Source organism: Scyliorhinus canicula, chromosome 6, assembly GCF_902713615.1.
Source record: "Scyliorhinus canicula chromosome 6, sScyCan1.1, whole genome shotgun sequence".
Classification (NCBI taxonomy): domain Eukaryota; kingdom Metazoa; phylum Chordata; class Chondrichthyes; order Carcharhiniformes; family Scyliorhinidae; genus Scyliorhinus; species Scyliorhinus canicula.
This window is the reverse complement of record NC_052151.1, coordinates 86,818,434-86,845,157: the sequence shown is the minus strand read 5'-3', so window position 1 is coordinate 86,845,157 and position 26,724 is coordinate 86,818,434. Positions and strand designations below refer to the sequence as shown.

Here is a 26,724-nt window from a genome sequence, read left to right as displayed (position 1 = left end):
CTCTGAACATTTTAAAGAAAATAAATGTATTTCTCATGCTGCTTTTTGTAAATCAGAGATTGTGGTTCATAAAACAAGCTGACAGAAATGGTCTTTTCTGTTCCCAGAAGGGCTGGAGATTCCTGCAACAAAATTGTCTCCCTCTCTTATGGCCTCAAGACAACATTTCCACCTCAAAAAAATCTCCTGAATCCTCTATCCTCACCAACTATCAAGCTCTTCTCCAACTTCCATTTCTTTTCAAGGTCCTTGGAACATGCCATTGCATTGCAAGTCCATGCCTACCTCTCACAAATTCCAGTGCCACCCCAACCATAGAATCCCTAAAGTGCAGAAGGAAGCCATTTGGCCCAGCGAGTCTGCACCAACCCTCCGAAAGAGCCCCCTGACTAGGCTCACTCCCCTGCCTTATCCCCACTTAATGTTTGGACACTGAGGGGCAATTTAGCATGGCCAATTCATCTAACCTGCACATTTTTAGATTGTGGGAGGAAATTGGAGGAAACCCACGCAGACACGGGGTGAATGTGCAAACTCCACACAGTCACCCAAGGCTGGAATTAAACCCACGTTCCTGGTGTTGTGTGCCACCCTGCCGCCCCAAAGTAACCAAAGTTACAAAAGGCATTTTCTCTGATTGTAGCCATGGTACATTACCCCATCTCATCCTCCTTGACCTTTCTTCCTTGCTTGGAATAGGCGACCACACCATCACCTTTCACCACTTCTTGTTTGTTGCCCAGTTCAGTAGAACTGCCATCACCTGGTCCTACTCTTAAATATTTGATCAGTGGCAGAGCATTCCCAAGGAACAACATTTCCTCCCAACTTCACACCATCACACACAGAACCCATTAAGGAACCGTTTTTGGCCCCTTCCTCTTCCTTATACATATGCTGCCAATTGGCAACACCATCCCAAAACATGGACTGTTTTCCATATGTATGCTGCTGACACTAAGTCTATCTCTCCACCACCTTTCACTGCCTGTTAGCAGAGTGATGAAAAAGCATTTAATGTTGGGTGAGAAATAATTTCTTCAAGTTCAACATTGGGAAGATTGGATATCACTTTGTAGTGCGTCACAGTTTGTGCAGGATGAGGAAGTTGGGTTGGAACCTTTTCTGGTGTGGAGCAGAGATTTAACATATGCGATATGATGCAACATGACGAAAGTAAGCTGTGTAATATTCTCAGGTGTGCTGGAAATGTAGTATTGTATGTTTTGAGATAATAGCTTAAGGCCTCCGAGGTGCTTATCTTGTTTTGAGTGGGATACACCCTCTTTTGTGCTCAGACTTTCACCTCTAGAAATGTTTTGTTCACGTTCTCATTACTTCCTACAATTCACTTATGACAACTGTCTACAGAACACTGCAGCAGTGGCTCCATCATTATAGTAATTGTACCTTTCAGGATATGGTAACCGGAAAGCAAACTGAGGGGCCACAATGTCAGTATTCGTTATAAATTGCAATACCAATTTTGTCATGGGTTAAAGTTTAAAGTTATTTAAAACAAAAATATTTTGTACTCAGTTTGTGAATGTGCCTACATAACTGCTCTGTGGCAAAGGGCATTCATTGATAACCACTGCCCACCATGTGGGCATGCGACAAAGCTATTAATGTTTTCGTTGCAGATGACATTTATTCATTTTTCTCTGCGCATTTAAAAATATTTATCATGTTGAGACATGAATATGAACGACATTTCAGGGACGGGATGGCGTGGCTCGTTTAGCTAGGTTCTGAATAACGTCAACAGGGTGGATTCAGTTCCTGTTCAGAGTGGCATAGACCGTGGCACCTGCCTCCCCCCCTCCCCCCCCCGCCTTGAAAGGCAAAGGCAAGTCACTATTGACAAAAACTGCAAAGCAAAACAGCTCAGAATAAAGCAACACCAGACTATCAGCTAAGAACCTGCCTTCTGGCCGAGCATGAAAGAAGACTGCTTAACATCGGTAGGAGGAAAAATGATGCAACCTCTACTAAAGGAAAAAAAGAAACTAAAAAACAAAAATAGAATAAAGAACAGTCATGTGTGTCAGAAGGGAAAGAAAGTCTTGCTTGACCAATCTTGTTGAATTCTTTGAAGAGGTAACCGAGAAAGTCCTTTGACAACACCTTCCCAACCCATGAACTCTACCACCGAGGTACATGGGGACACGACCACCTGCAAGTTCCCCATAAAGCCACAAACCACCTGACTTGGAACATATAGGGCGGGATTCTCCGGTCCCCCAGCCACGTTTTATGGAGCGCCGCACCCCCGCCGGCAGCGGGATTCTCTGTCCCCGCAGCCGGCCAATGGGGTTTCCTATTGTGGCCACCTCACTCCATCGGAAAACCTGCGGGTGTGGGTGCGCTGCCACTGATAATTCCTGACTGTTTCTGTCAAACCCCTTGGTACTCCCTCCCTAACAGCACAATAGGTGTACCTACACAACATGTACTGCAGCGGCTCAAGATGACTGCTCACCACCATCTTCTCAAGGGCAATTAGGGATAGGAAATAAATTCTGGCCTCGCGAGCAATGCCGACATACTGTGAAATGATAAAAAAATAAGCATAATGTAGCAGATGGAATGCATTTAGATTTCCAAGAGACTAATGAATAAGGTCAGAGCATGCAGAACCAGGGAACAAGTAACTTCGTTGAAGCCTACTTGAGATAATAAGCGATTTTCATTTCAAGTAGCTGAAAGTTTAGCTAGGTGGTGAGCTAGAGTAGGAGGAGAGATAGAAAGTGGGGCTCCCACAATACTTATGCTGGACGCGTTGGTGTTCAAAATCTGCATTAATGGGGCGGCACAGTGGTTAGCAGTGGGACTGCCTTGCTGTGGACCCGGGTTCGAAACCCGGCCCTGGGTCACTGTCCATGTGGAGTTTTCACATTCTCCCTGTGTCTGTGTGGGTTTCACCCCCATAACCCAAAGATGTGCTGGGTAGGTGGATTGGCCATGCTAAATTGCCCATTAATTGTAATAAAAATTGATAATTGGGTACTCTAAATTTCTTTTTTTTTTAAACTGTATTAATGATTTAGTCTTTGGAATCAGATTTAATGGAAAAGTTTCTGCCATTTGTGGTGGGTTTTGTTGGGGGTTTCCCATCGGCTCTGCTGGCGAGTGCCCCACCACTATCTAACCACACTTAGTCACTTTTTTGGGCCCTGGGGAGTTTCTCACCAATTTATCCCATGAGGCGTAGTGGCTGTCGGGTGCGCGACATGGCTGGTAGATCGCACCCACAATTTCTAAATTTGTAGAGGACACTAAAGTGGAGAAAGGGTGGGGATGAAGTGGGATAGTCCAAGTTTCTAATCTGTTCATTCATGGAATGTGGTGTCACTGGCAAGGCCAGTCCCATCCCTAATTATCCTTGACAAAGATGACTGCAACAGATTACAAGAAGACATGAATAGACTTGCAAAATGAGCATGAAATTAATTTGTCAATTGTAACACAGATCAATTTGAAGTCCTGTATTCTGGTAAGAAAACTAAGGAGGTCATAATTATTATTTTGCATAATAAGTAGTAGAGAAGAAAGGGGATCTGGAGCTAGAGATCCGTAAATCACAATGAAAGTGGTGACATAGATTAATAAGAACATAAAAAGCAAACCAACCAAACACACAACCACTACCGTTTAGAAGGACAAGGGCAGCAGATACATGAGAACGCCACCACCTGGAAGTTCCCCTCCAAGTCAATCACCATCCTGACTTGGAAATATATTAAAGTTCCTTCACTGTTCTGGGTCAAAATCCTGAAACTCCCTCTCTAATAGTACAGTAGGTTTAACTATACCACATGGAAAGTAGCAGTTCAAGAAGGCAGCTCACCACCACCTTCAGTAGGGCAATTCGGGATGGGCAACAAATGCTGGACTAGCCAATGAAGCCCACATCCCGTAAAAAGGAATTTATAAAAATATAATTATTTTATTTTAATAAATTTAGAGTGTCCAATTCATTTTTTCCAATTAAGGGGCAATTTAGCTTGGCCAATCCACCTAACCTACACATCTTTGCGTTGTGGGGGCGAAACCCACGCAAACAGGCGGAGAATGTGCAAACTGCACATGGACAGTGACCCAGAGCCGGGATCGAACCTTGGACCTCGACACCGTGAGACAGAAATGCTAACCACTGTGCCACCATGCTGCCCAAAAATATAATAATAATAATAACCTTTATTGCCACAAGTAGGCTTACATTACACTGCAATGAAGTTACTGTGAAAAGCCCCTAGTCTCCACATTCCGGTACCTGTTTGGATACACATAGGGAGAATTCAGGATGTTGGGTCCACCTAACAGCATGTCTTTCGGGACTTGTGGGAGGAAACTGGAGCACCCAGAGGAAACCCACGCAGACACAGGGAGAATGTGCAGACTCCGCACAGACAGTGACCCAAGCTGGGAATCGAACCTGGGACCCTGGCGCTGTGAAGCAACAGTGCTAACCACTGTGCTAACGTGCTGACCACTATGCTACCGAGACACAGGGAAGGGTGCTAAAAAGATCCACTGGAATTATACTCGAAATATCAGGTTATATCTATCAGGAAAGGATGGGTAAAGAGAAGGCTGTGAGATGATCTAATAGAACTAATTAATATTAAGAAATATTTTGATAGAATGGATGGAGAGTGTTTCCACTTTTGAGAAACAGCAGAATTTCATAAAATAGTCATGGAGAAATCTAATAGCGAATTCAGAAGAAACCTCTTCACCAGACAGTGAAGGGTAATTCCACGTACATGTCCTTGATTTTCTACCTACTTTTCATAATTCCTTGAACAGTAACCCACCTCCTGCTCCCTCCACTCCAACTTCCTTGTCTGTCACTAGCTGTCTAGCAGCTACAGTCAGTTTAACTTTGGTGGAAGCAAAGTTTTTAGAAATTATAATGAGGGACAAAATTAGCAGTCCCTTGGAAAAAAAATGGATTAATTAAGGAAAGCCAGTCCAGATTTGTTAAAGGCAAATTGTGTTTCACTAATTTGTTTGAATTGTTGGCTGGCACACTGGTTAGCACTGCTGCCTAACAGCACCAGGGACCCAGGTTCAATTCCGGCCTTCGGTGACTGCCTATGTGGAGCTTGCATGTTCTCACCATGTCTGTGTAGATTCCCTCCGAGTTCCTCCTACAGTCCAAAGATGTGAACTGTAGGTGGGGTTACGTGGTTAGGGTGGGAGTGGGTATGGGAGGGTGTTTTTTCCGAGGGTCAGTGCAGACTCAATGTATTGTAGGGATTCAATGTAAAAATGAAGTAACAGATGTGGGTAATGTAGTTGATATGGTGTACATGGACTTCCAAATAGTTCCATACGACAAACCTGTTAGCAGTTGAAGCCCATAGAACAAAAGGTATGGCGGCGTCATGGGTAAAAGGTTGCTGAGCGACAATAAACAGACAGTAGTGGTGAACGGTTGTTTTTTTGGACCAGAGAAACTAAGGAGAAGGTTCTGGGGAAACTGAAAGGTCTGAAGGTGGATAAATCATCTGGACCTACACCCCAGGGTTCTAAAGGAGATAGCTGAGGAGATTGTGGAGGCATTGGTGGTGATCTTTTAGAAATCACTGGCGACAGGAAGGGTCTCAGTGGACTGGAAAGTGGCTAATGTAACACCCTGTTTAAGAAGGGAGGGAGGCAGAAGATGGGAAATTATAGGCCGGTTAGCCTGACTTCAGTCATTGGTAAGATTTTAGAGTCCATTATTAAAGATGAGATTGAAGAGCACATGGAAGTGCAAGATAAAATAGGACTGAGTCAGCACGGCTTTGTGAAGGGGAGGTCATGTCTGACAAATATGTTAAGAGTTATTTGAGGAGGACATCCGGTGGCGGCCATGGAGCAGGAGGTCGCACATTTGGTAGCTTCCGCTCGTGACGGAACGTTTGGACCTTTTCCCCCGACTTTTTTCGAATTTTATTTGAAAAATCAGGAGTAGATGGGACAATGAGGAGGAATCCCACACCAGTATGTGGAGACATGGACCAGAAGTGGTTGTATAAGAAAAAGTTCTTTGAGGAGGTAACAAGGAAGTTAGACAAAGGAGAACCAGTGGATGTGATCTATTTAGGTTTTCAGAAGGCCTTTGATAAGGTGCCCTACGGGAGGCTGTTAAATAAGTTAAGAGCCCATGGTGTTAAGGGTAAGATCCTGGCATGGATAGAGGATTGGCTGACTGGCAGAAGGCAGAGAGTGGGGATAAAGGTGCCTTTTTCAGGATGACAGTGGTGTGCCTCAAGGGGCGATGTTGGGACCATAACTTTTCACAATATACATTAAAGATCTGGAAGAAGGAACTGAGGGTACTGTTGTTACGTTTGCAGATGATACAAGATATGCAGAAAAACAGGTAGTATTGCGGAAGCAGGGGGCTGTAGAAGGACTTGGACAGGCTGGGAGAGTGGGCAAAGAAGTGGCAGATGGAATACAATGTGGAAAAGTGGGAGGTTATGTACTTTGGTAGGAAGAATGGAGGCATAAACTATTTTGTAAATAGGAAAAGGCTTAGGAAATCAGAAGCACAAAGGGACTTAGGAATCCTACTTCAAGATTCTCTTAAGGTTAAAGTGCAGGTTCAGTCGGCAGTTAAGAAGGCAAATGCAAGATTAGCATTCATGTCGAGAGGGCGAGAATACAAGAGTGGAGATGTACTTCTGAGGCTGTATAAGGCTCTGGCCAGACACTAGTTGAGGAATTGTGAGCAGTTTTGGGCCCCATATCTAAGGAAGGATGTGCTGTCCTTGGAAAGGTTCCAGAGAAGGCTCACAAGAATGATCCCTGGAATGAAGCGCTTGTTGAGGACTGTGGGTCTGTACTATGAGTTTAGAAGGATCAGCGAGGATCTTATTGAAACTTACAGGATACTGAGAGGCATGGATAGCATAGATCTGGAGAGGCTGATTCCACTAGTAAGAAAAACTGGAACCCCAGGCCACAGCCTCAGACTGAAGGAACGATCCTTTAAAACAGAGACGAGGAGAAATTAGTTCAGCCAGAGGGTGGTGAATCTGTGGAACTATTTACTGCAGTAGGCTGTGGAGGCCAAATCCCTAAGTGTCTTTAAAACATAGATAGATAGGTTCTTGATCAATAAGGGGATCAGGGGTTATGGGGAGAAGGCAGGAGAATTGGGATGGGAAAAATATCAGCCATGATTGAATGGCACAGCAGACACGATGGGCCGAATGGCCTAATTCTGCTCCCAGGGGTTGGTATTTGGACCACTGCTTTTCAAGATATATATTAATGACATAGACTTGAGTGTGTTGGGTGCAATTTCACAATTTGCCGATGGTACAGAACTTGGAAGTATTATGAACTGTGACTAGGATAGCAATAGACGTCAAGATTACATAGGCTGGTGGAATGAGCGGATAAAATTTAATGGAAAGATGTTTGAAGTGATACATTTTCCCATGTCTGCGCGGGCCTCCCCCACAACCCAAAGATGTACACGTTAGGTGGATTGGTCATGCTAAATTGCCCTTTAAATGGGGAAAAAAAAGAATTGGGTACTTTAAATTAAAAATAAATTAACTAAAAAAAATTCAGTGATATATTTTGGTAGGAAGAACTAAGATGAACAATTTCAATTAAAGGATACAATTGTAAAGGTGGTCCAGGAGCAGAATGGCCTGGGGTAAATGTGCTCAATTCTTTGAAAGTGGCAGGGAAGGTTGAGAAAGTGATTAAAAAGGAATACAGACTCCTGGATTTTATAAATAGAGATACAAAGGAAGGACGTTATGGTGACACTGGTTAAGCCTCTCTTGAAGTATTGTGTCCTATTCTGGGCACCACACTTCAGGAAGTTTATGAAGGCACTGAAGAGGCACTGCAGAAAAGCTTTGTGAGAATGATTCCAGAGATGAGGGACATTTGGTATGAGGATAGATTAGCAAAGCTGGGCTGTTCGTTCTCTTTAGAGAAGAGAAGGTTGAGAATATATTTTATAGAGGTGTTCAAAATCATGAGGGCTCAGGGAAATGTAGATGGAGAGAAACCGTTCCCTTTGGCGAACAGGTTGAGAATGAGAGCACACCGATTTAAGGTGATTGGCTGAAGAATCAGAGATGACATGAGATAAAACCGTTGTGAAGTGAGGGGTTAGGATCCGAAATGCACTGTCTGAAAGTGTAGTGGTTCCTTCCTGGATTCCAGAAGGGAATTGGAAAATTATCTGAAGAGCAATAAATTGTAGGGCTACTCCGGCAGGGGAGTGGGGCCAGCTGTGTTGCTGTTACAGGGGGCTTGATTCTCCATCGGTGGGATCCTCCGTTTCGGCAGCAGAGCACTCATGCCCACGGCGTGGGGGTGCCCACAATGGGAAAACCCCATTGGCCGGCTGGCATGACGGAGAATCCTGCTGCAGACAGGGGTGCGTCACAATAGAAAACGGGTGCGGCGGGAGGGCGAATCCCTCCCAGAGAGTTAGTATGGAAGTGACAGGCCAAATGGCCTCCTGTGTTGTAACCATTCAATGATTCTCAGTGCAATGTGCTGTGTTGTTTTCTCAACGCATTTTATTTTTAATTTTAGTCCAATTGCAAAGTCAGACTTCTTCCTCTACTACCTGATGACTACCTAAATACCAGGGAGGGGATGCTGGTTCCAATGAGCTAATTACACTAGCAAGGGTTTCACTTCCCGATAATATCTCCACATCACCAGATATGCTCACAATATATTCAGACTCAAATTGGTAGGGATTAAGGGCCCGATTCTCCGCCCCCCACGACGGGTCGGAGAATAGTGGGAGGGCCTTCCCGACATTTTTCCCGCCCTCCCGCTATTCTCCCCCCCCCCCCCCCCGCCCAACTCCCGACACGAATCGCTGCCGCCGTTTTTTTTACGGCCGGCAGCGATTCACAGCTGTTCGATGGGCCGAAGTCCCAGCCCTTTACGCTGTTTTTACGAACGGCAAACACACCTGGTCTGGCCGTTCGTAAAAACGGCGGGAACAACTCGCTTTTTATAACCATGGCACCGATTGGCACGGCAGTACCACGGCCGTGCCAAGGGTGCCATGGGCCCGCGATCGGTGCCCACCGATCGCGGGCAGCGGGCCCGATGCCCGCGCACTATTTGTCCTTCCGCCGCCCCGCAGTATCCATTCGCGGGGCGGCTGAGGGGCATCCCGGCCCGCGCATGCGCGGGTTTCGCGCAAATACGCGATGACGTCATCCGTTAAGCCCGTGATGCCGGAGCTTGCGGCGTCGGGCTGCTAGCCCCGACCGGGGACCAGAATCGGTTCCCGGTCGGGAAGGGGCGCGCTGGCGTCAAACCCGCCCGGGTTTGACGCCAGCCTTACGATTTCTCCCGTTTTGGGAGAATCGCGCCCTAAGTGTTTAGTTGAGGTAACATTCTTTGATGCTGGGCACAAGGAATATCAGAAAAATCCTAAAAGTGTAATGGAGGTAATCATTGAAAAGCCTGAAACCCCTTTCACTTTCTCACTTCTCCAATTGTTTATTATGTCGTGGTCCAGTAGTTAATGTTTCAGCATTACCAAACGTGCTTGGAAATCCAACCACGTGTTTGATGATGCTGTATTCTGTAGCAATAGGAAGAAACTGTGGACAAAAGGGATACATTTTTCAGACATCTGTGAGCATCCTGCAATTTTCAGATTCCACATTGGGAACTGGTACTGTAATAGAGGTTGGCCACAATGTGTTGCCGATCCACATTCCGGCATGTGCACAAAATCTTTACCATGATAGAAATGCATGAATTTCCAGCAGGTAATAATCGGAATCATGAATGGATCTGACCAATTTTCTGCTTCCCAGCCAAGAGGCGCTCAGTACAATTGTAAAAGTCCCACTGCTGCTTCAACTGAGGTCAGATTACAACATAGGCTGGATGTCAAACCTCGCCTTTGTGGTTCAGTCACTTTCAGGATAAATTCACAGAGCCACTGGGGCTCAATTTTTCTTTGGAATAAACGCTTTGCTTGCTTCCTTTAATTTTCCTGCCCTTTGAGTTTATGTGCACTGAATACATTCTGCTCTCAGACCACTGTTTTTGAACTGAGAATCAACAGTTGGAGAAACATTTATGGGGCCTTTCCCCAGTGCGATTTTATTATGCCTGGTGAAGGCATAGTCACAGTGAATAACATCCTGCCACAGATAAACACTTTAATATGTAACAGATACAGAAACACAGCCACATATCCAGGGAAAAAGTAGCCCACCTAAATATATAAACAGGAAAATAAGGAGAGAAACTGGTATGAGCGTTGATTTAATTCATTGTTTTTTCAAACTATCGTAACAATTTAATTGTTTCCACTTTTGCATAGTACTATCTCTGGTATACACAGAAAATCTCAAGAAATTAAAGTATCTTAACATTATGCAGCTCTGTGGGAATAGTAGCTGTGTTGAAGGTACTACTTTGTTACATGTGAAGTAGTCTGTGGATGTAAACAAGTAGGGTGATATTGCATGGACAGTTAAAGGAAGTGTGACCATGTTATGCAAAGGTGACTGAAGTAGGTGTTCGGCTTATAATTTGCAATGGGCTTAGCGCCTGCTTCAAGCACGTGTCCAGGATGACTACAAAGCACTGTAACCAAAATGGCGACAATACAGTTCAGAATAAGCTCACCACATGTCATATTGATTGATTGATTGATATTTATTGTCACATGTACCAAAGTACAGTGAAAAGTATTTTTCTGTGGGCAAGGGAACGTACACAGTATGCACATAGTAGACAAAAGAATAATCGACAGAGTACATTGACAATAGTATGTCAAGAACTAGTGATTGTTTACAATGCGAAACAAGGGCCAACCAAGAGCAGCATAGGGCGTCATGAATAGTGTTCTTACAGGGGATAGATCAGTCCAAGGGAGAGTCATTGAGGGGTCTGATAGCTGTGAGTAAGAAGCTGTTCCTATGTCTGGATGCGTGGGTCTTCAGACTTCTGTATCTTCTTCCTGATGGAAGGCTCTGGAAGAAGGCAAAGCCTGGGTGTGAGGGGTCTCTGACAATGCTGTCTGCCTTCCTGAGGCAGCGGGAGGTGTAGGCAGAATCAATGGGAGGATGGCAAGCTTGTGTGATGCGAAGGGCTGGGTTCACCACTCTCTGCAGTTCCTTGCGATCTTGGACCGAGCAGTTGCCATAGCAGGCTGTGATGCAGCCGGATAGGATGCTCTCTATTGCACATCTGTAGAAATTTGTGATAGTCGATGCAGATATGCCGAATTTCTTTAGCTTCCGTAGGAAGTAGAGACGTTGTTGGGCTTTCTAGACTGTCGCATCAACGTGAGTGGACCAGGACAGACTGTTGGTGATGGTGACCCCCAGGAACTTAAAGCTATCGACAATCTCCACTTCGGAGCCATTGATGCAGACGGGAGGGGGGGGGGGGGGGGGGGGTGTCATGCTATGCTTCCTTGGGCCTTTAATTGCTTGTTTATTCATCTGGAAATGGGCATTGTGCAACTCAATTACTGGACAATTGTTTCAAAATAGCAGAATACATTTTTGAAAGAATATTATGTTACATCCATCTCCTCCATTATATTTAATAACTTGTGATTCAGTAAAAACTCTTCCAGTTGGGTCATAGATGTAAATCAAGTGCTTTCCATGTTAGATCTGACCCAAGCCTTGCAAGTTAGATGGAACTCGCATTTAATGTTTTGAAATGATCTGTTTCGTTAAATAATCAGTCTGACCTAAAGGTTATTAGCTTCACACTGTCCATTCTGTTATTTCTTGCATATGTCTGCCCATTCACCATTCCATTCAGACTTTCCTACAGTGGTCCTTTCATCTCGGTTTTTCTCCTCCACGTGGTCTTTCTTGGTTGGTAGCAATTCCCTCACAATTCAAGAGTACTAATTCTCAATCTTGGGCACACCCTCTCTTGATCCATTCCAATGTGTGTGTTGAGGTGGCTTTTATTTCAAGTAGGTGACTGTGTTTTATAATGATGCCAATTTGAAAATCCAGATGAGCAATTCCTTATTTGGATGAATACCCTATAGTGGCATCGGAGGATTTTTCTGAAAATCTGTCAACATGTGTCACTGCTAACTGGTTTGATCTTAGTTCATTACTTGTAAAATATAGAAACATAGAAAATAGGAGCAGGAGGAGGCCATTTGGCCCTTCCTACTCCACCATTCATTAATGCAGACTGCATTACTGCAGACTGTGGTGAACTCAGCCCAACGCATCACACAAACTTGCCACCCCCATATTGATTCTGTATACACCTCTCACTGCCTCAGGAAGGCAGACAGCATTATCAGAGACCCTTCCCACCCAGTACCTTCCATTAGGCAGAAGGTACAGAAGTCTGAAGACTCGCATATCCAGACATAGGAACAGCTTCTTCCCCACAGCTACAAGACTCCTCAACGACTGCCCCTCAGACTGATCTGTTCCCTGTAAGAATTCAAACCAATTACTAATGAGATCAATCAAAAGTTCTTCAAAACAGGAAAGCAACATGAAAAGGGTTAGAAACTCAAGGAATAAGAAATACCATCAAAAAAGAAATGGCGGAGATCGCTGACCTCGACTCCCACCAACTGATCATGGGGGAGACTTATCTGTATATTGGACCCTAAAGACTGTATATTGGACCCTAAGGCAGGTAGGTGTAGCCCCAAATCAGTGACTAAATCAGGTATCATGACAGAACTGACCATCTTCATGGAACAGACTATTCACAACGCCCTATGCTGCGCTTTCCCATGTATTTGCTCTGTTTGCTTTGTTTGGCCCCTTGTTCCGCACTGTAACTAATCACTGTTTTGCCGATAAACTATCTGTCGATGTTCTCTGTTGATTATTCTTGTGTCTGTTATGTACGTACTGTGTACGTTCCTCGGACGCAGAAAAATACTTTTCACTGTACTTAGGTACATGTGACAATACATCAAATCAAAATCAAATCAAATTATGATCATGGCTGGTCAACCAACTCAATATCCTAATCCCGCTTTCCCCCATATCCTTTGATTCCCTTCACCCTAAGTGCTATATCTAACTGCTTCTTGAAAACATATGTTTTGGCCTCAATTACTTCTTGTGGTAATGAATTCTACAGGATCACCACTCTCTAGCTGAGAAATTTCTCCTTGCCTCAGTCCGAAATGGTCTACCCCGTATCCTCAGACTGTGACCCCCTGATTTTGGACACACCCACGATCAGGAACATCCTTCCTACATCTACCCTGCCTAATCCTGTTAGAATTTTATAGGTTTCTATGAGATTCCCCCCTCAATCTCTGAACTCAAATGAATACATTCCTTTTTTAAAAATTTTAGTGTACCCAATTCATTATTTCCAATTAAGGGGCAATTTAGCACGGCAATCCACCTAGCCTGCACATCTTTCAGTTCTCCAACCGCCCCCCCCCCCCCCCACCCACCCACCCACCCAATCTGTTCCATGAAGATGGTCAGTTCTGTCACGATACCTGATTTAGGCGCTGATATAGGGCTAGACCTACCTGCCTTAGGGTCCAATATCCAGTCCTTAGGGTTCAATATACAGATACGCCTGCCCCATGATCAGTTGGTGGGAGTCGAGGTCAGCGATCTCCGCCATTTCTTTTTTGATGGTATTTCTTATTCCTTGAGTTTCTAACCCTTTTCACGTTGCTTTGCTGTTTTGCAGAGCTTTTGATTGATCTCATTAGTAATTGGTTTGAGTTCTTATTAGTGGTTAACTTATCCCCTTTTACACAGTACAGTGAGCCAAACTTCAACCTTTTATGTGTCATCTTTTCTATCTGTTGATGCCAGAACCTGTCCTTTCTGTAATGACCCAGACCATTATCCTGCGCCTCTGATTTGAAAGTAGCCCTTGCCCCTGTGGACCAAAGGCTGCTCTTCCCTTTTGAGAGAGAGAGAGAGAGAGTTGACTGGTTGTAATTTAACCTGAGGGAAACCACATCTCAGGCAAGGAGTGAGGTTGAGATGGTGGGGCCTTCATAAATAACCTCAGCAAGTACAGGAATTGAACTGCACAGTTAGCGTCGCTCTGCATTACGAACCAGCCGTCCAGCCAACTGAGCTAACCAATCCCCAAATCCTCTGGATTGCTAGCCTGGTGACTATATCATTACGCCACTATCTTCCCGGACTACCTGTGTCTTTGAGTTGTCAGGGACATCTTAAAAAGCCTACCCTTCAAAGCCCACCTCCACTAATCACATAGGTCTTGTATTCCGGTGGAAATGCGGATTTGCTATCCTTACGGCTCCAATTCCCTTTTATCGTGGAAGCAAGTAGACGGTTTAAAGCATAGTCTGACATTCTCAACAATTTTTTGGAACCTAGGGGACTCACAGTCTATCCACGCACATGTTCCTCCCATTGTCTCCAAGTGTAAATAGCTTGCACCTACATCCCAGTAAAAAAAAGACTGGAACTTCCTTTAATCTTTAACAGCCCCCTCACCCAGGTCTGTTGTCAGGCAGTTTTCAGGACAGGTCATATTACTCCTCTTTCATTTTGCCCTATACTAAAGACACAGTTCCAAAACATAACAATTTTATAAGATTCTTACAGGTTAAATTGGGTAACCCACATAAATAGGTGCCAAGCCTCAATACGTGACTGAGCTAGTTCAAGGTAATGAAGACACCAGGTCAACTTCATGCTGCATTGTATTTGTTAGCTGTAAGCACCAATACTGGGCCCAAAATAGTCACTGGGTAGCACCATTTATAGCTAGCCTGCACTACTTAAAGCAGGTGTATATTGTGGCTGCAACAAGTGCTGGCAGTTGTACAGGGCATCAGTCTGACCTGAGAAGCAGTGAAAATAGCTCAGCATGGGAGAGAGTGAGCTGCACCTTTGTGGAGAAGGTGGAATGGAGGGGACACATCCTTTCTTTGCTTAGGATTTTTCCTCTTGTGTCATCCTACTTGGATTACATGTCATCTCTTGACATTTGATATTCTCTACCAGTCTCCCATTGCTGATAATATATAATGCAGCATTCTATATTTGTCTTCTCCCATTTTTCTTCTTGGTGAGTGGCTAGCATGCTGGCTTTCCCTGGTTTCTAGTGTGTTTGCTTTAGAGGAACTTCTACCGCTGCAGTATTTTGCTAGAGTTGATATTGCCAATAGCTTGCTTGTTATAATTATCTTGTTGCAAAATTATTTCCTATCTAATCTTTTGGCATCCCTCACTGTGCTGACCAATATTACTTCCCGGTAATTATTTTCTTTGTTTTTAGATCAGTAAATTACTGATGAGGAGGGCCATTTGGCTAATTTTAATCCATCTATCCAAAGTCCCTACACTACACTATCTGATCCAATTTATGTGTTTACCAGTCTATATAGGATAAGTCCTAAATTTCCATTTGCTAATTTAAAGCATGTTATATCTTACCCCATTCTCACAATTTAATTTCTCATATTTTCTTGGATTTGCATTTTATACTCCTCTCAAATGATTTATTTCAGAGCTGAAGAGCCAAGCTGCTCCAGTCATTCCTCATAACTGAGACCTGGGACTGGGCATCATCTGTGTGGTTCTTCCCTTCCAGTCCTTGGAACTTTCCCCTGGTGACCAGGAATGGATGCAATACCCAGGACATGATTTCACTGTGACCTCCTCTGATTTATATTTAATTGTTTTGGCCACCTATATGTTTCAAACCTGGCAGCTTTGTTGATCGCTGCTTTTCATTGGTTACTCATTTTGGGTGATGAGTCCACTGAAGCTCCTGAATCTTTTCAACCTCATCCTCAGCTATCTCTCTATGGCTTTGCCATTTGACTCTGACTTCCCTATTTCTGTAATTTCCTCCACCTCTTCCTTCAGGCCTCCTACAGAGCGCTCCTCTCATGTTTTCAGCTGCTGAGGCCCAATTCCTTCCTAAAGCCCCCTGGTTCCCTCTTCTTTCTGACATTTCTTAAAACCCACTTCTTTGACCAGTTTTTCTTTACCACTTCTACGATCACTTTCATTGGCTTTAGCCTCCGTATTTCTTTGAAGCACTTGGGTTGATTATCTGTGTCACAGGCACAATTCACCAGCCCATCCTTTTTTTTTTAATGGGACGTGGGTGTCGCAGGCTGTGCCAGCATTTATTGCCCATCCCTAATTGCCTTTGAGGGGGCAGTTAAGAGTCAACCAGTTTGCTGTGGGTTTGGAGTCACATGTAGGCCAGACTAGGTAAGGACAGCAGATTTCCTTAACTAACAGACATTAGTGAACCAGATGGGTTTTCATGACAACTGACAATGGTTTCATGGTCATCATTTCGGACTTTAATTCCAGATTTTTATTGAATTCAAATTTCACCATCTGCAGTGGCGGGATTTGAACCTGGGTCCCCAGAACATTACTCTGGGTCTCTGGTTAACGAACCAAGTGACAATACCGTCACCATCTCCCCTAAAGCCCACCTGCCGGCGGGATCTCCTGGTCCTGCTGAAGTTGATCTGTCCCGACAGCGGCACGGACGGGGAATGTAAATGGCCATTGACCAGTAGATACTGCCGCCAGCCGATAGCGAGCTGTGGGAAAACCTGCCGCAGGTCGGGGGCTGGAGAATTCCACCTGTAGATTTGTGTTATTCTTACACCTCCTTAAATGTTCAGCTTTGTTCTGTTCCAAAAATATTAATTCCTACTGCACAACAGTGATGTCAAAAATACTGATTTATTTTTCAAATGATTGGAGATGTTCCATCTGTTGTTATCGGTGGTTTTCTACATGAGGGTAGATTTAGTAAAGTTGCAACCTTAATTTGAATCTTTAGTGCTAAAAGTGTGTATTGGGAACTCCAGCACAGAGGCAGAATGCAGGGTTCTCCATACTTCAAAATTCATGGATGGAAATTCTGCAGGGTTCGCTGAACTCTCTGCCTGAATTCCTGACATGTATTCCGGGTTGACATGGGGCTCCATGCTGAGAGTGCGGATGCATGGAATTACCTAATCTCATACGTTTGTAGTGCAAAATATCCAGATACGAGTGGATTGGAAAAAAGTCTGGTTACTTTTGATGTAAATTACATACAAAAGGTTAGCATAGAGCAACCTATGTACAAACAGATGGCAAAGTTATTCATGAGATATGTCAGCAAGCCAGAGTTGGGAAGGTTCATTTGAATAATTCCATTTGTTTTGAAATATCCATAACAACCAGCATTTGGCATTGGAATGGTGTAAACCTAAATTAAGGGCAAATTAATGGGACCATATTCTACAATAATTGCTGATGGAGGGAATGCAATATCATATTTTGTGGGGAATGAGATATTGGCTGGGATTCTCCAGTTCTTCGCTGGAGGCGGGATCAACACATCGCCGCCCGCGGAGTTCCTCGCGCGTGGGTGACTTGACAGCGGTGGGGACAGAGAATCCTACTGCAAGTGAACGACACGCCATCTCCCGCCTTCGGGAAACTTGCTGCTGGGGACCGGAGAATCCAGCCCCTTTTCTCGGTAATCCAGATCAAATATTTGAATCTTGTATCAGGATAAATGATTGTGATATGGCAGCCCAGCAGATTACTTTGGCCATCATAACCTCACCTTCCTTACTGAAATGAATTTAAATTTTGCCATGTGATATTGTATTAGCGAGAAGAAGCACGGTTTTGTGAAGGGGAGGTCATGTCTCACTAACTTGATAGAGTTTTTCGAAGAGGTCACAAAGATGATTGATGCAGGTAGAGCAATGGATATTATCTATATGGACTTCAGTAAGGCCTTTGACAAGGTCCCTCATGGCACACGGTACAAAAGGGGAAGTCAAACGGGATCAGGCGTGAGCTGGCAAGATGGATACAGAACTGCTAGGTCAGAGAAGCCAGAGAGTAGCAATGGTAGGGTGCTTTTCTAATTGGAGGGCTGTGACTAGTGGTGTTCCGCAGGGATCAGTGCTGGGACCTTTGCTGTTCATAGTATATATAAATGATTTGGAGGAAAATGTAACTGGTCAGATTAGTAAGTTTGCAGACGACACAAAGGTTGGTGGAATTGTGGATAGCGATGAGGACTGTCAGAGGATACAGCAGGATTTAGATCGTTTGGAGACTTGGGCAGAGAGATGGCAGATGGAATTTAATCCAAACAAATGTGAGGTAATGCATTTTGGAAGGTGTAATGCAGGTAGGGAATATACAGTGAATGGTAGAACCCTCAAGAATATTGACAGTCAGAGAGATCTAGGTGTACAGGTCCACAGGTCACTGAAAGGGGCAACACAGGTGGAGAAGATAGTCAAGAAGGCATACGGCATACTTGCCATCATTGGTCGGGGCATTGAGTATAAAAATTGGCAAGTCATGTTGCAGCTGTATAGAACCTTAGTTAGCCACACTTGGAGTATAGTGTTCAATTCTGGTCGCCACACTACCAGAAGGATGTGGAGGCTTTAGAGAGGGTGCAGAAGAGATTTACCAGAATGTAGCCTGGTATGGAGGGCATTAGCTATGAGGAGCGGTTGAATAAACTCGGTTTGTTCTTACTGGAACGACGGAGGTTGAGGGGCGACCTGCGTGTGGTCTACAAAATTATGAGGGGCATAGACAGAGTGGATAGTCAGAGACTTTTTCCCAGGGTAGAAGGGTCAATTACTAGGGGGCATAGGTTTAAGGTGCGAGGGGCAAGGTTTAGAGGAGATGTACGAGGCAAGTTTTTTTACACAGAGGGTAGTGGGTGCCTGGAACTCACTGCCGGAGGAGGTGGTGGAAGCAGGGACAATAGTAACATTTAAGGGGCATCTTGACAAATACATGAATAGGATGGGAATAGAGGGATACGGACCCAGGAAATGTAGAAGATTTTAGTTCAGATGGTCGGCACAGACCTGGAGGGCTGAAGGGCCTTTTCCTGTGCTGTACTTTTCTTTGTTCTTTATATTCATGAAGACTGCATTAACATTTGCTTGTGGAATTCCTTTGTCCTCAATTTTAATAAAGTAATTTGGTATAAACGTCAGGATTTTAGTTACAAGTAACCTAAGAAAGGGTAATCTTGCCAAGGAGGGAGCACAGCAAAGGTTCACCAGACGGATTCCTGGGATGGCCGGATTGTCATACGAGGAAGGATTGGGTCGACTAAGCCTGTATTCACTTGAGTTTAGAAGAATGAGAGGGGATCTCATTTAAAAGGATAACTTTAGTAGTCATGAGGGAGTCCGGAATGGTGAGTCAAAAGAATGGTTCATCAATCATCAAAAGTCATGGGCGCGATTCTCCCAAACCGGGAGAAATCGTAAGGCTGGCGTCAAACCCGGGCGGGTTTGACGCCAGCCCCCCCCTTCCCGACCGGGAACCGATTCTGGTCCCCGGTCGGGGCTAGCAGCCCGACGCCGTAAGCTCCGGCATCACGGGCTTAACGAATTTCGTTAAGCCCGCTTGCCCGAGTTAGCGCCGACTGACGCGTCATATGACGTCAGCCGCGCATGCGCGGATTGGAAGACTCCAACCCGCGCATGCGCGGATGGCGTCATCACGTATTTGCGCGAAACCCGCGCATGCGCGGGCCGGGATGCCCCTCAGCCGCCCCGCGAATGGATACTGCGGGGCGGCGGAAGGACAAATATTGCGCGGGCATCGGGCCCGCTGCCCGCGATCGGTGCCCACCGATCGCGGGCCCATGGCACCCTTGGCACGGCCGTGGTACGGCCGTGCCAATCGGTGCCATGGTTATAAAATGCGAGTGTTTACGGCCGTTTTTACGAACGGCCAGACCAGGTGTGTTTGCCGTTCATAAAAACAGCCGTAAAGGGCTGGGAACTCGGCCCATCTATCAGCTGTGCATCGCTGCCGGCCGTAAAAAAACGGCGGCAGCGATTCGTGTCGGGAGTTGGGCGTGGGGGGGGGGGAGAATAGCGGGAGGGCGTCGGAACAGCGTGGCCGTAAAATTTTACGAGCCACGCTATTCTCCGCACCGTCGGGAGTGCGGAGAATCTCGCCCAAAGTATTTACAAGTAATGGTCCCAGTCGGGACTATGCAGCAGCTCAGGTCCTACCCGGGTACTGCGGTACTGAGTTAACTCCCTGTATCTGGGGCAGGACCAGAACATGACACCTCAGGGAAGAATGGCCTCTTGCATCTATTAGTAATGTGCACTCTGTGCGCCACCTTGAGCTGCATCAGGCTTAGCCCGGCACAGGAGGAGGTGGAGTTGATCCTGTGCAGTGTCTCGATCCAGAGTCCTACCCCTATCTCCATGCCCAGCTCCTCCCTCCATTTCCGCCTGGTCTCGTTTAGTGGGGTCCTGACCTTTTCCATGAGTTGCCTGTAGATATCACCACATTTTTCGTCTTCCAACCAGTCCAGCCAACCATGAAATCCAGCCAGTCCAGAAATGTAACAATAATAATCATCTTTATTATTGTCACAAGTAGGCTTACATTAACACTGCAATGAAGTTACTGTGAAAATTCCCTAGTCGCCACACTCCGGCGCCTGTTCGGATACACTGAGGGAGAATTCAGAATGTCCAATTAACCTAACAGCACATCTTTCAGGACTTGTGGGAGGAAACCGGAGCAACTGGAGGAAACCCACGCAGACACGGGGAGAACGTGCAGACTCTGCACAGCCAGTGATCCAGGCCGGGAATCGAACCTGGATCCCTAGTGCTGTGAAGTAACAGTGCTCATTACTGTGCTACCGTGCTAATGTGTGTCCAGATCTCTGGGGGAAGATTTTTGCCTCCTTGCAGAGAGAGTCGCACAGTTGCAGGTACTTGAACTCATACTCTACTTTGGGAGTTGGATCCTCTCTGAGAGTTTCCCCAGGGGCTATCATCCATGTACAAATGCTTCACTCTCAGTGTCAGTCTGTCCTTCATCTACATCACAAATGTGGCATCTATCCTCTCCGGTGTGAACCAATAATTGTTGCAGATGGGGACCTCTATTGGCATCCCGCCAAACCTGAAATGGTGCCTGAACTCGTTCCATGTCCTTAGTGTAGCCACTACCACCGGGCTCCTGGTTGTGTGTGTGTGAGTGTGTGTGTGTGTGTGTGTGGGGGAGGGTGGTCGCGACCAGTGCAGTGGCTAGCGCTCAGAGAGCTTTGACAAAGCGTCATCCAGACTTGAAACGTTAGTCTCCTTTTCTCTCCATAGATGCTGTCAGAACTGAAGAGTTTGTCCCATATTTTCTGTTTTTGTTTCAGATTCCAGCATCCGCAGTAATTTCCTTTTATCTTGGAGAGATGTCCCTGTGCAGGAGGCCTCCTTTATTTGGACCCAGTCCCCCTCCGTTCCCTCATCCTCTCCATGTTGCCACCCAGTGGCCATGATTAATTTGTCGAACCTCGTGAAGAAGGATTTGGGGATGAAGATCGGGAGTGATCTGAATACAAATAGGAACCTAGGCAGCACATTCATTTTGACCGTTTGTCCCCTTCCTGGTAGCAAAAGGGGAGTGAGTCCCATCTTTCAGGTCCCTAGTCACCTCTTCCACCAGGCTGGGCAGGTTCCATTTGTGGAGCCTCGTCTAGGTGTGGGCCACTTAGATCCCCAGGTGCCTGAACTTGGTTTGGGCCACTTTACCAGTAGTTTTTTCAGTTCCTCTCCTCCCTCTCGGGTGTTCACCGGGTAAATTTTGCTCTTTGCCAGGTTGAGAAGGCGCCGAACTCCCTGAGGAGTCCAGTTATCGCTCCCATGGTGGCTAGAGGCTTTGACACGTAGAGGAGAAGGACATCCGCATAGAGCGAGACTCTACTGCCCTCTCTGCCTCCTCTCCAAATGCCCATCCGCCATTTCGGCAATCTGAGGGCGATGGCCTGTAGTTTGATTACAAGTAAGAACAGTAGCGGGGTTAGTGGGCACCCCTGCCTCGTTCCCCTGCAGCCGGAAGTATTCGGAGCTGGTACCGCTCTTCCATACACTCACCAGAGGGACACTGTATAGGAGCTTCACCCACGTGGGGAACCTTGCTCCAAACCAAAACCGTTCAAGTACCTCCATGGGGTACCTCCATTCTACTCAATCAAAGGCTATCTCAGCATCCTAGGAGATGATCACCTCTGGTGTCCTCTCCCAGGATGGGGCCGTTATTACATTCAGCAGGCGCCTGATGTTGGCTGTTAGCTGCCTGCCCTTGACAAACCCGGTCTAATCTTCCACAATCACTTTTGGCAGACAGATCTTCATACACCTCGCCAGTGCTTTCACTTGGACTTTTGCATCAGTGTTTAAGAGAGAGATGGAGATGTATGATCCACAGGCTGAAGGGTCTTTGTCTTTTTTGGGGATCAATGAGATTGAGGCCAGTGTGTACGACAGGGCACCCTTCGACAGTGAGTCGCAGAACATCTCCTGCAAGTGCGGGCCAGCGCTGCTGCAATTGTTTGTAAAAGTCTACCGGGAACCCATCTGGTTCTGGTGCTTTCCCTGACTTTCCCTGACAAATGCATTCCATGATTCCGCCCAGCCCTAGCAGTGCTTCCAGCCCTTGTTTCCTGCCCTCCCCCCGATATGTCTAGTCTGTTGAGGAACTGTTCCATCCCCGAAGTTTGCAAAAGCCTCGTTAACCTCTTTGGTATCTGCTACCACACGACCATTTCTGTCAGTAATCTGCGCTATTTCTTGCGTGGCTGCCTGTTTTCTCAGCTGGTGTGCTGGCATGCGGCTGGCCTTGTCTCCGTGCTTGTAGAAGGCCCCCCATGAATGGCAGAGCTGGTGGCTGCCTTCCGTGTGGAGAGCAGGTCAAATTCCATCTGCAGCTTTTTCCTCTCTGCCCGCAGTTCCACAGTTGGGGGCTGTGGAGTGCCGCTGATCTACCTCCAGTATGGAGTCGATCAGCTGCTGCTTGGCTGCCCTTTCTTTCCTGTCCTTAGGAGCTCTATAAGTTATGAGTTTGTCCCTGATCACCACCTTCAGTGCCTCCCACAATGTTGCAGGTGCGACCTTCCCATTCTGGTTGCAGGTTACATAACTGTCGATAGCTTGGGATATCTTTGAAAGAATTCCTTAACGTCGAGGAGAGCTGCATTGAGCCTCCATGGGGGGGGGTCCTTGGGCCCGACCCTTTTCCAACATCAGGTCCATAGAGGGCGACACTTGGTCGGAGATTACAATTGAGGAGTATTCACCCTTTGTTATCCCTGGAAGCACCATTTTCCCTATGACAAAAAAGTCTATGCGTGGAAGAAAAAGGAAAATTCTTTCTCTCTCAGGTGATTGAACCTCCAAGAGCCTACCCTCTCACGTTACATGTTACAATCTGGATGGGGGGGTGTTGCTTCCCCATCCTCTGGGGTCAGTATACTCTATTTTTATAAATTTTGATTAGCCAATTATTTCTTTTTCCAATCAAGGAGCAATTTAGCATGGCCAATCGACCTAACCGGCACATCTTTTGGGTTGTGGGGGGTGAGACCCACGCAGACATGGGGAGAATGTGCAAACCACATGGACAGTGACCCAGGGCCAGGATGGAACCTGGGATCTTGGTGCCGTAATGCAGCAGTGCGAACCACTGCACCACCATGCCGCCCCTACTGGGGTCAACCATTCTCACCTTGTAGGCCTGGCCCTGTTTGGCCGAGTCTACTGTTGCTCACGAGCCTTTCAAGATAGCTGCCAACTACTTCCTCATTTTTGTCATCGTCGCAGGTGACCTGTTGCAACCACCACTCGACCCCCCCCCCCCCCCCCCCCCCCCACCCCCCCACCCCCATACACACACACACCCTCTCTCCGTGCCTTGGCTTGTGTTCAGCCTTGTTCTTCTCGATCTATTGCAGCCCGCGTTCTGGCCCCTGCCTTCTACTGTTGTTTCCCAGTCCATTTTCTGGACAAACTTGTTAATAATGCTCTTTTGCCAGATATGTGACCCAAGGTTTGGCAGTGTAGAGCATGCCAAACCACACTCCACTGTTATAGAGCACGGATTTGGCACCGTTAAATTCTGCCCGGTGCATGGCCAGGTGAGCACCAAGCCCTGGTAAAGGAGGATGGAATGTCCTTCCCACTTGCATCCTCTTGCGCTCTTTGCCACCTCAGGATCTGTTCTTCATCTTCATATCTGTGGAGCTGCATAATTAATAGTCGTGGTGGTTCCCTAACCCTGGGCCACTGCTGAAGCGACCTGTGGACATGGTCTACCTCCAGGGGCTTGACAAAACCCTACTCGCCGACCAGCTTCCGAAGCATCACTGCTACTGTTCATGGGGTTTCTCCCCTCCGTTTCCTCCAGCGGCCCAATGATTCTCAGGCTCTGCCAATGCGATTGGTTCTCCTTGTTGTCGATTCTGTCCTTAAGCACTTTCTGGGTCCTGACCAGGCTCACTACCTTGGCATCAAGTGCCGCGATCTTGTCACCTTGGTACGTGGTGGTTTATTCAAGGCCCCTCGCCGTTTCCTGGGCTACGGTCTCTGCTCCATATTGCCAATTGCCTCCATTTTGGGAACCATCGCGGCCTCCACTGCCACCTCGACGGCTGCCAGGTCTCTTCTCATCTTCTCCCTGTCTCTCTGGAGCTCGGAGGTGATGAAGTTTGTCAATTTGTCCCATCAAACCTGGGTCCATGCTGGGAGCTCTGCGGGGTTGACCCTCACTGGCTCTGCACCTCCACGTGTGGTTCCCTGTTCTGAGGCTGAGATTTCCCCCCCTCCTCCTCTCTGCTGGCATTTCGGCTGGGTGGTTGGTTTTTTCCCATCCTGGCTGGCAGTGTGGTCAACTGGGGGGGTTATAAGTACTTTTGGTGCCCGTTTGTTGGGGTTCAAAGGTCGTAGTCGTTATTCTTAGACGAAAGCCACCTTTCGTGTGACCTCTCAGCTCATGGCAGCCACTGGGAGTGAGTTGGAAGGACTTTGTCAGATCATAATGTGTACAGACTGGACCTCAAACCCCATGAAGTTATGTTTAGCTGGGAGTATCCATCCTGCTCGGTGACCCTCACTGGTATTCTCATCTCTGGTACTGAAGCACAGTTAGTATGGTTTGACTCGAATGAAGCTGACTCAAAAATATTGCTAGTGTGACTATAATAAGCAATAAATTTCAGTATGAATCAGCAGTTAATTGATGTTTGTATGAGGTCTTAAATAACACAGCTGTTAATGTTTAATTTAACTGGGCAGGATTTCTGGGCGGTGGCAGGTTAATGGTCCACTTCTCTCCCACGTCCACAATTCTTTTCCTTGTTCTCATGAAACCCCTGGTGCATGCTGGATAACCTGCGCAGGTGCCAGATCATCCCTGGTATTATGCTCATAACTGAATCTTGGCAGTGAGCTTTGGCAGGCTATCGTAACATGGGCGACATTGCAACTATGCCTAACCCTGCCCTTTGCTGCTGTCCATCAAGAGGGACTTGGAGCACCAATTCTGTTTTGTGACGAGTACTTTTCTTTTTCAGAGTTATTGAAGATGATTTGGTCGGAAGTCGGGCTTGGGGATCTGATGCCACAATGAAGACATACACACATGGTGTACCAGTCGTATTTTTCATCAATTTGTTCTGCTGTCTATTATCATTCACTGTAAGTGAAAAATCTGGTAGTCGCATCCACTTCATGAATGGGAATTATGATGGTCACCCCATGCTATACTTCACTAAAGGAGATGTGGAGGATCTGCGGCTCAAGGCAAGAAGCACTCACCGGCACATTGCGAACAAAATTCGGGATGCAGGACAGATCATGCTATCAAGCCCAAAGGAGTACTTACCTCCCTGGGATCCTAAACGTTTCAGTGCCCGTTGGAATGAAATCTATGGCAACAATCTGGGAGTGCTGGCTATGTTCTGTGTACTGTTTCCTGAAAGAACCGATGCTGTGGAGTTTGCGATGAACTACATGGAGAGGATGGCATCTCAGCCTAGTTGGTAGATTTTTGTCTTGTTTTTCTAAAGCATTTGTTTCTGCCTTTAGGGAGTTGCTTCATTGTTATCTGTAAGTGCTCAACAAAAAGCGAAATAGGGCAGCACGGTGGCGCAGTGGTTAGCACTGCTGCCTCACGGTGCTGAGGTCCCAGGTTCGATCCCGGCTCTGGGCCACTGTCCGTGTGGAGTTTACACATTCTCCCCGTGTCTGCTTGGGTTTAGCCCCCACAACCCAAAAGGTGCAGGGTAGGTGGATTGGCCACACTAAATTGCCCCTTAATTGGAAAAAATGAATTGGGTACACTAAATTTATAAAAAACAATTTAAAAGATAAAGCAAAACTCTGCATTAGTAACAGTTAATCTGCTGTTATGGTGTACTCTCAGAATTTTATTCCCTACATGCTATAATATATATATAGATAAAGTTATTAAAAAATGTCAGCTTTGTCAGAAGTTGACATCGTGTTTATTTTTTAATCAATATTTAAAGTTGTCTTTAATTCAGGAATATCACTGGTCAGTCATCAACTGGGTAGGGTGGCAGATGGATGAGGCCTCATGGTAATAGGCTCGATACAGCGGACAAAGGTTTAAGACCTCTTTGGGGCGTGTTTCAGGTTGTTTCTCAGTGGCTTCAGCGCGGTCGCTGAATCGCGCCTGATATTTTTGACTTGTGTATTTGTGTATGATTGTCAAATATCCAGGATCGTTCTGTAGCCTCCAGAAATTAAAGATACATCTCTCCAGATCACTGCTGTGAGCAACCTGGGAGAAAAATCAGAGGGGCATTGAAAAAAGTTATTTAAAAATGTTTTGAAAATGTTTGTGTATTAGTCAGAAAGGTATTTGAGTTGAGAAAGTTGGTTGACTAACGAACAAAAAGGATCAACCAATCTAGTAA

General features: G+C 46.1%; 1 protein-coding gene across 2 annotated transcripts in view; it reads left to right on the top strand.

Annotated features, from left to right (window-relative positions):
* The window catches only part of dse (dermatan sulfate epimerase), a 102,361-nt gene that overhangs the window by 13,739 nt on the left and 61,898 nt on the right, over nt 1–26,724 (top strand). The window contains exon 2 of one of the 2 annotated variants that reach the window (XM_038799635.1): nt 25,357–25,824. In XM_038799635.1, the coding sequence (XP_038655563.1) occupies nt 25,409–25,824 (416 nt within the window). In that variant the 5' untranslated portion in view covers nt 25,357–25,408. Of the gene's footprint in view, nt 1–25,356; nt 25,825–26,724 lie in introns of those variants that run through there. The other variant, XM_038799636.1, reaches the window with a different exon arrangement.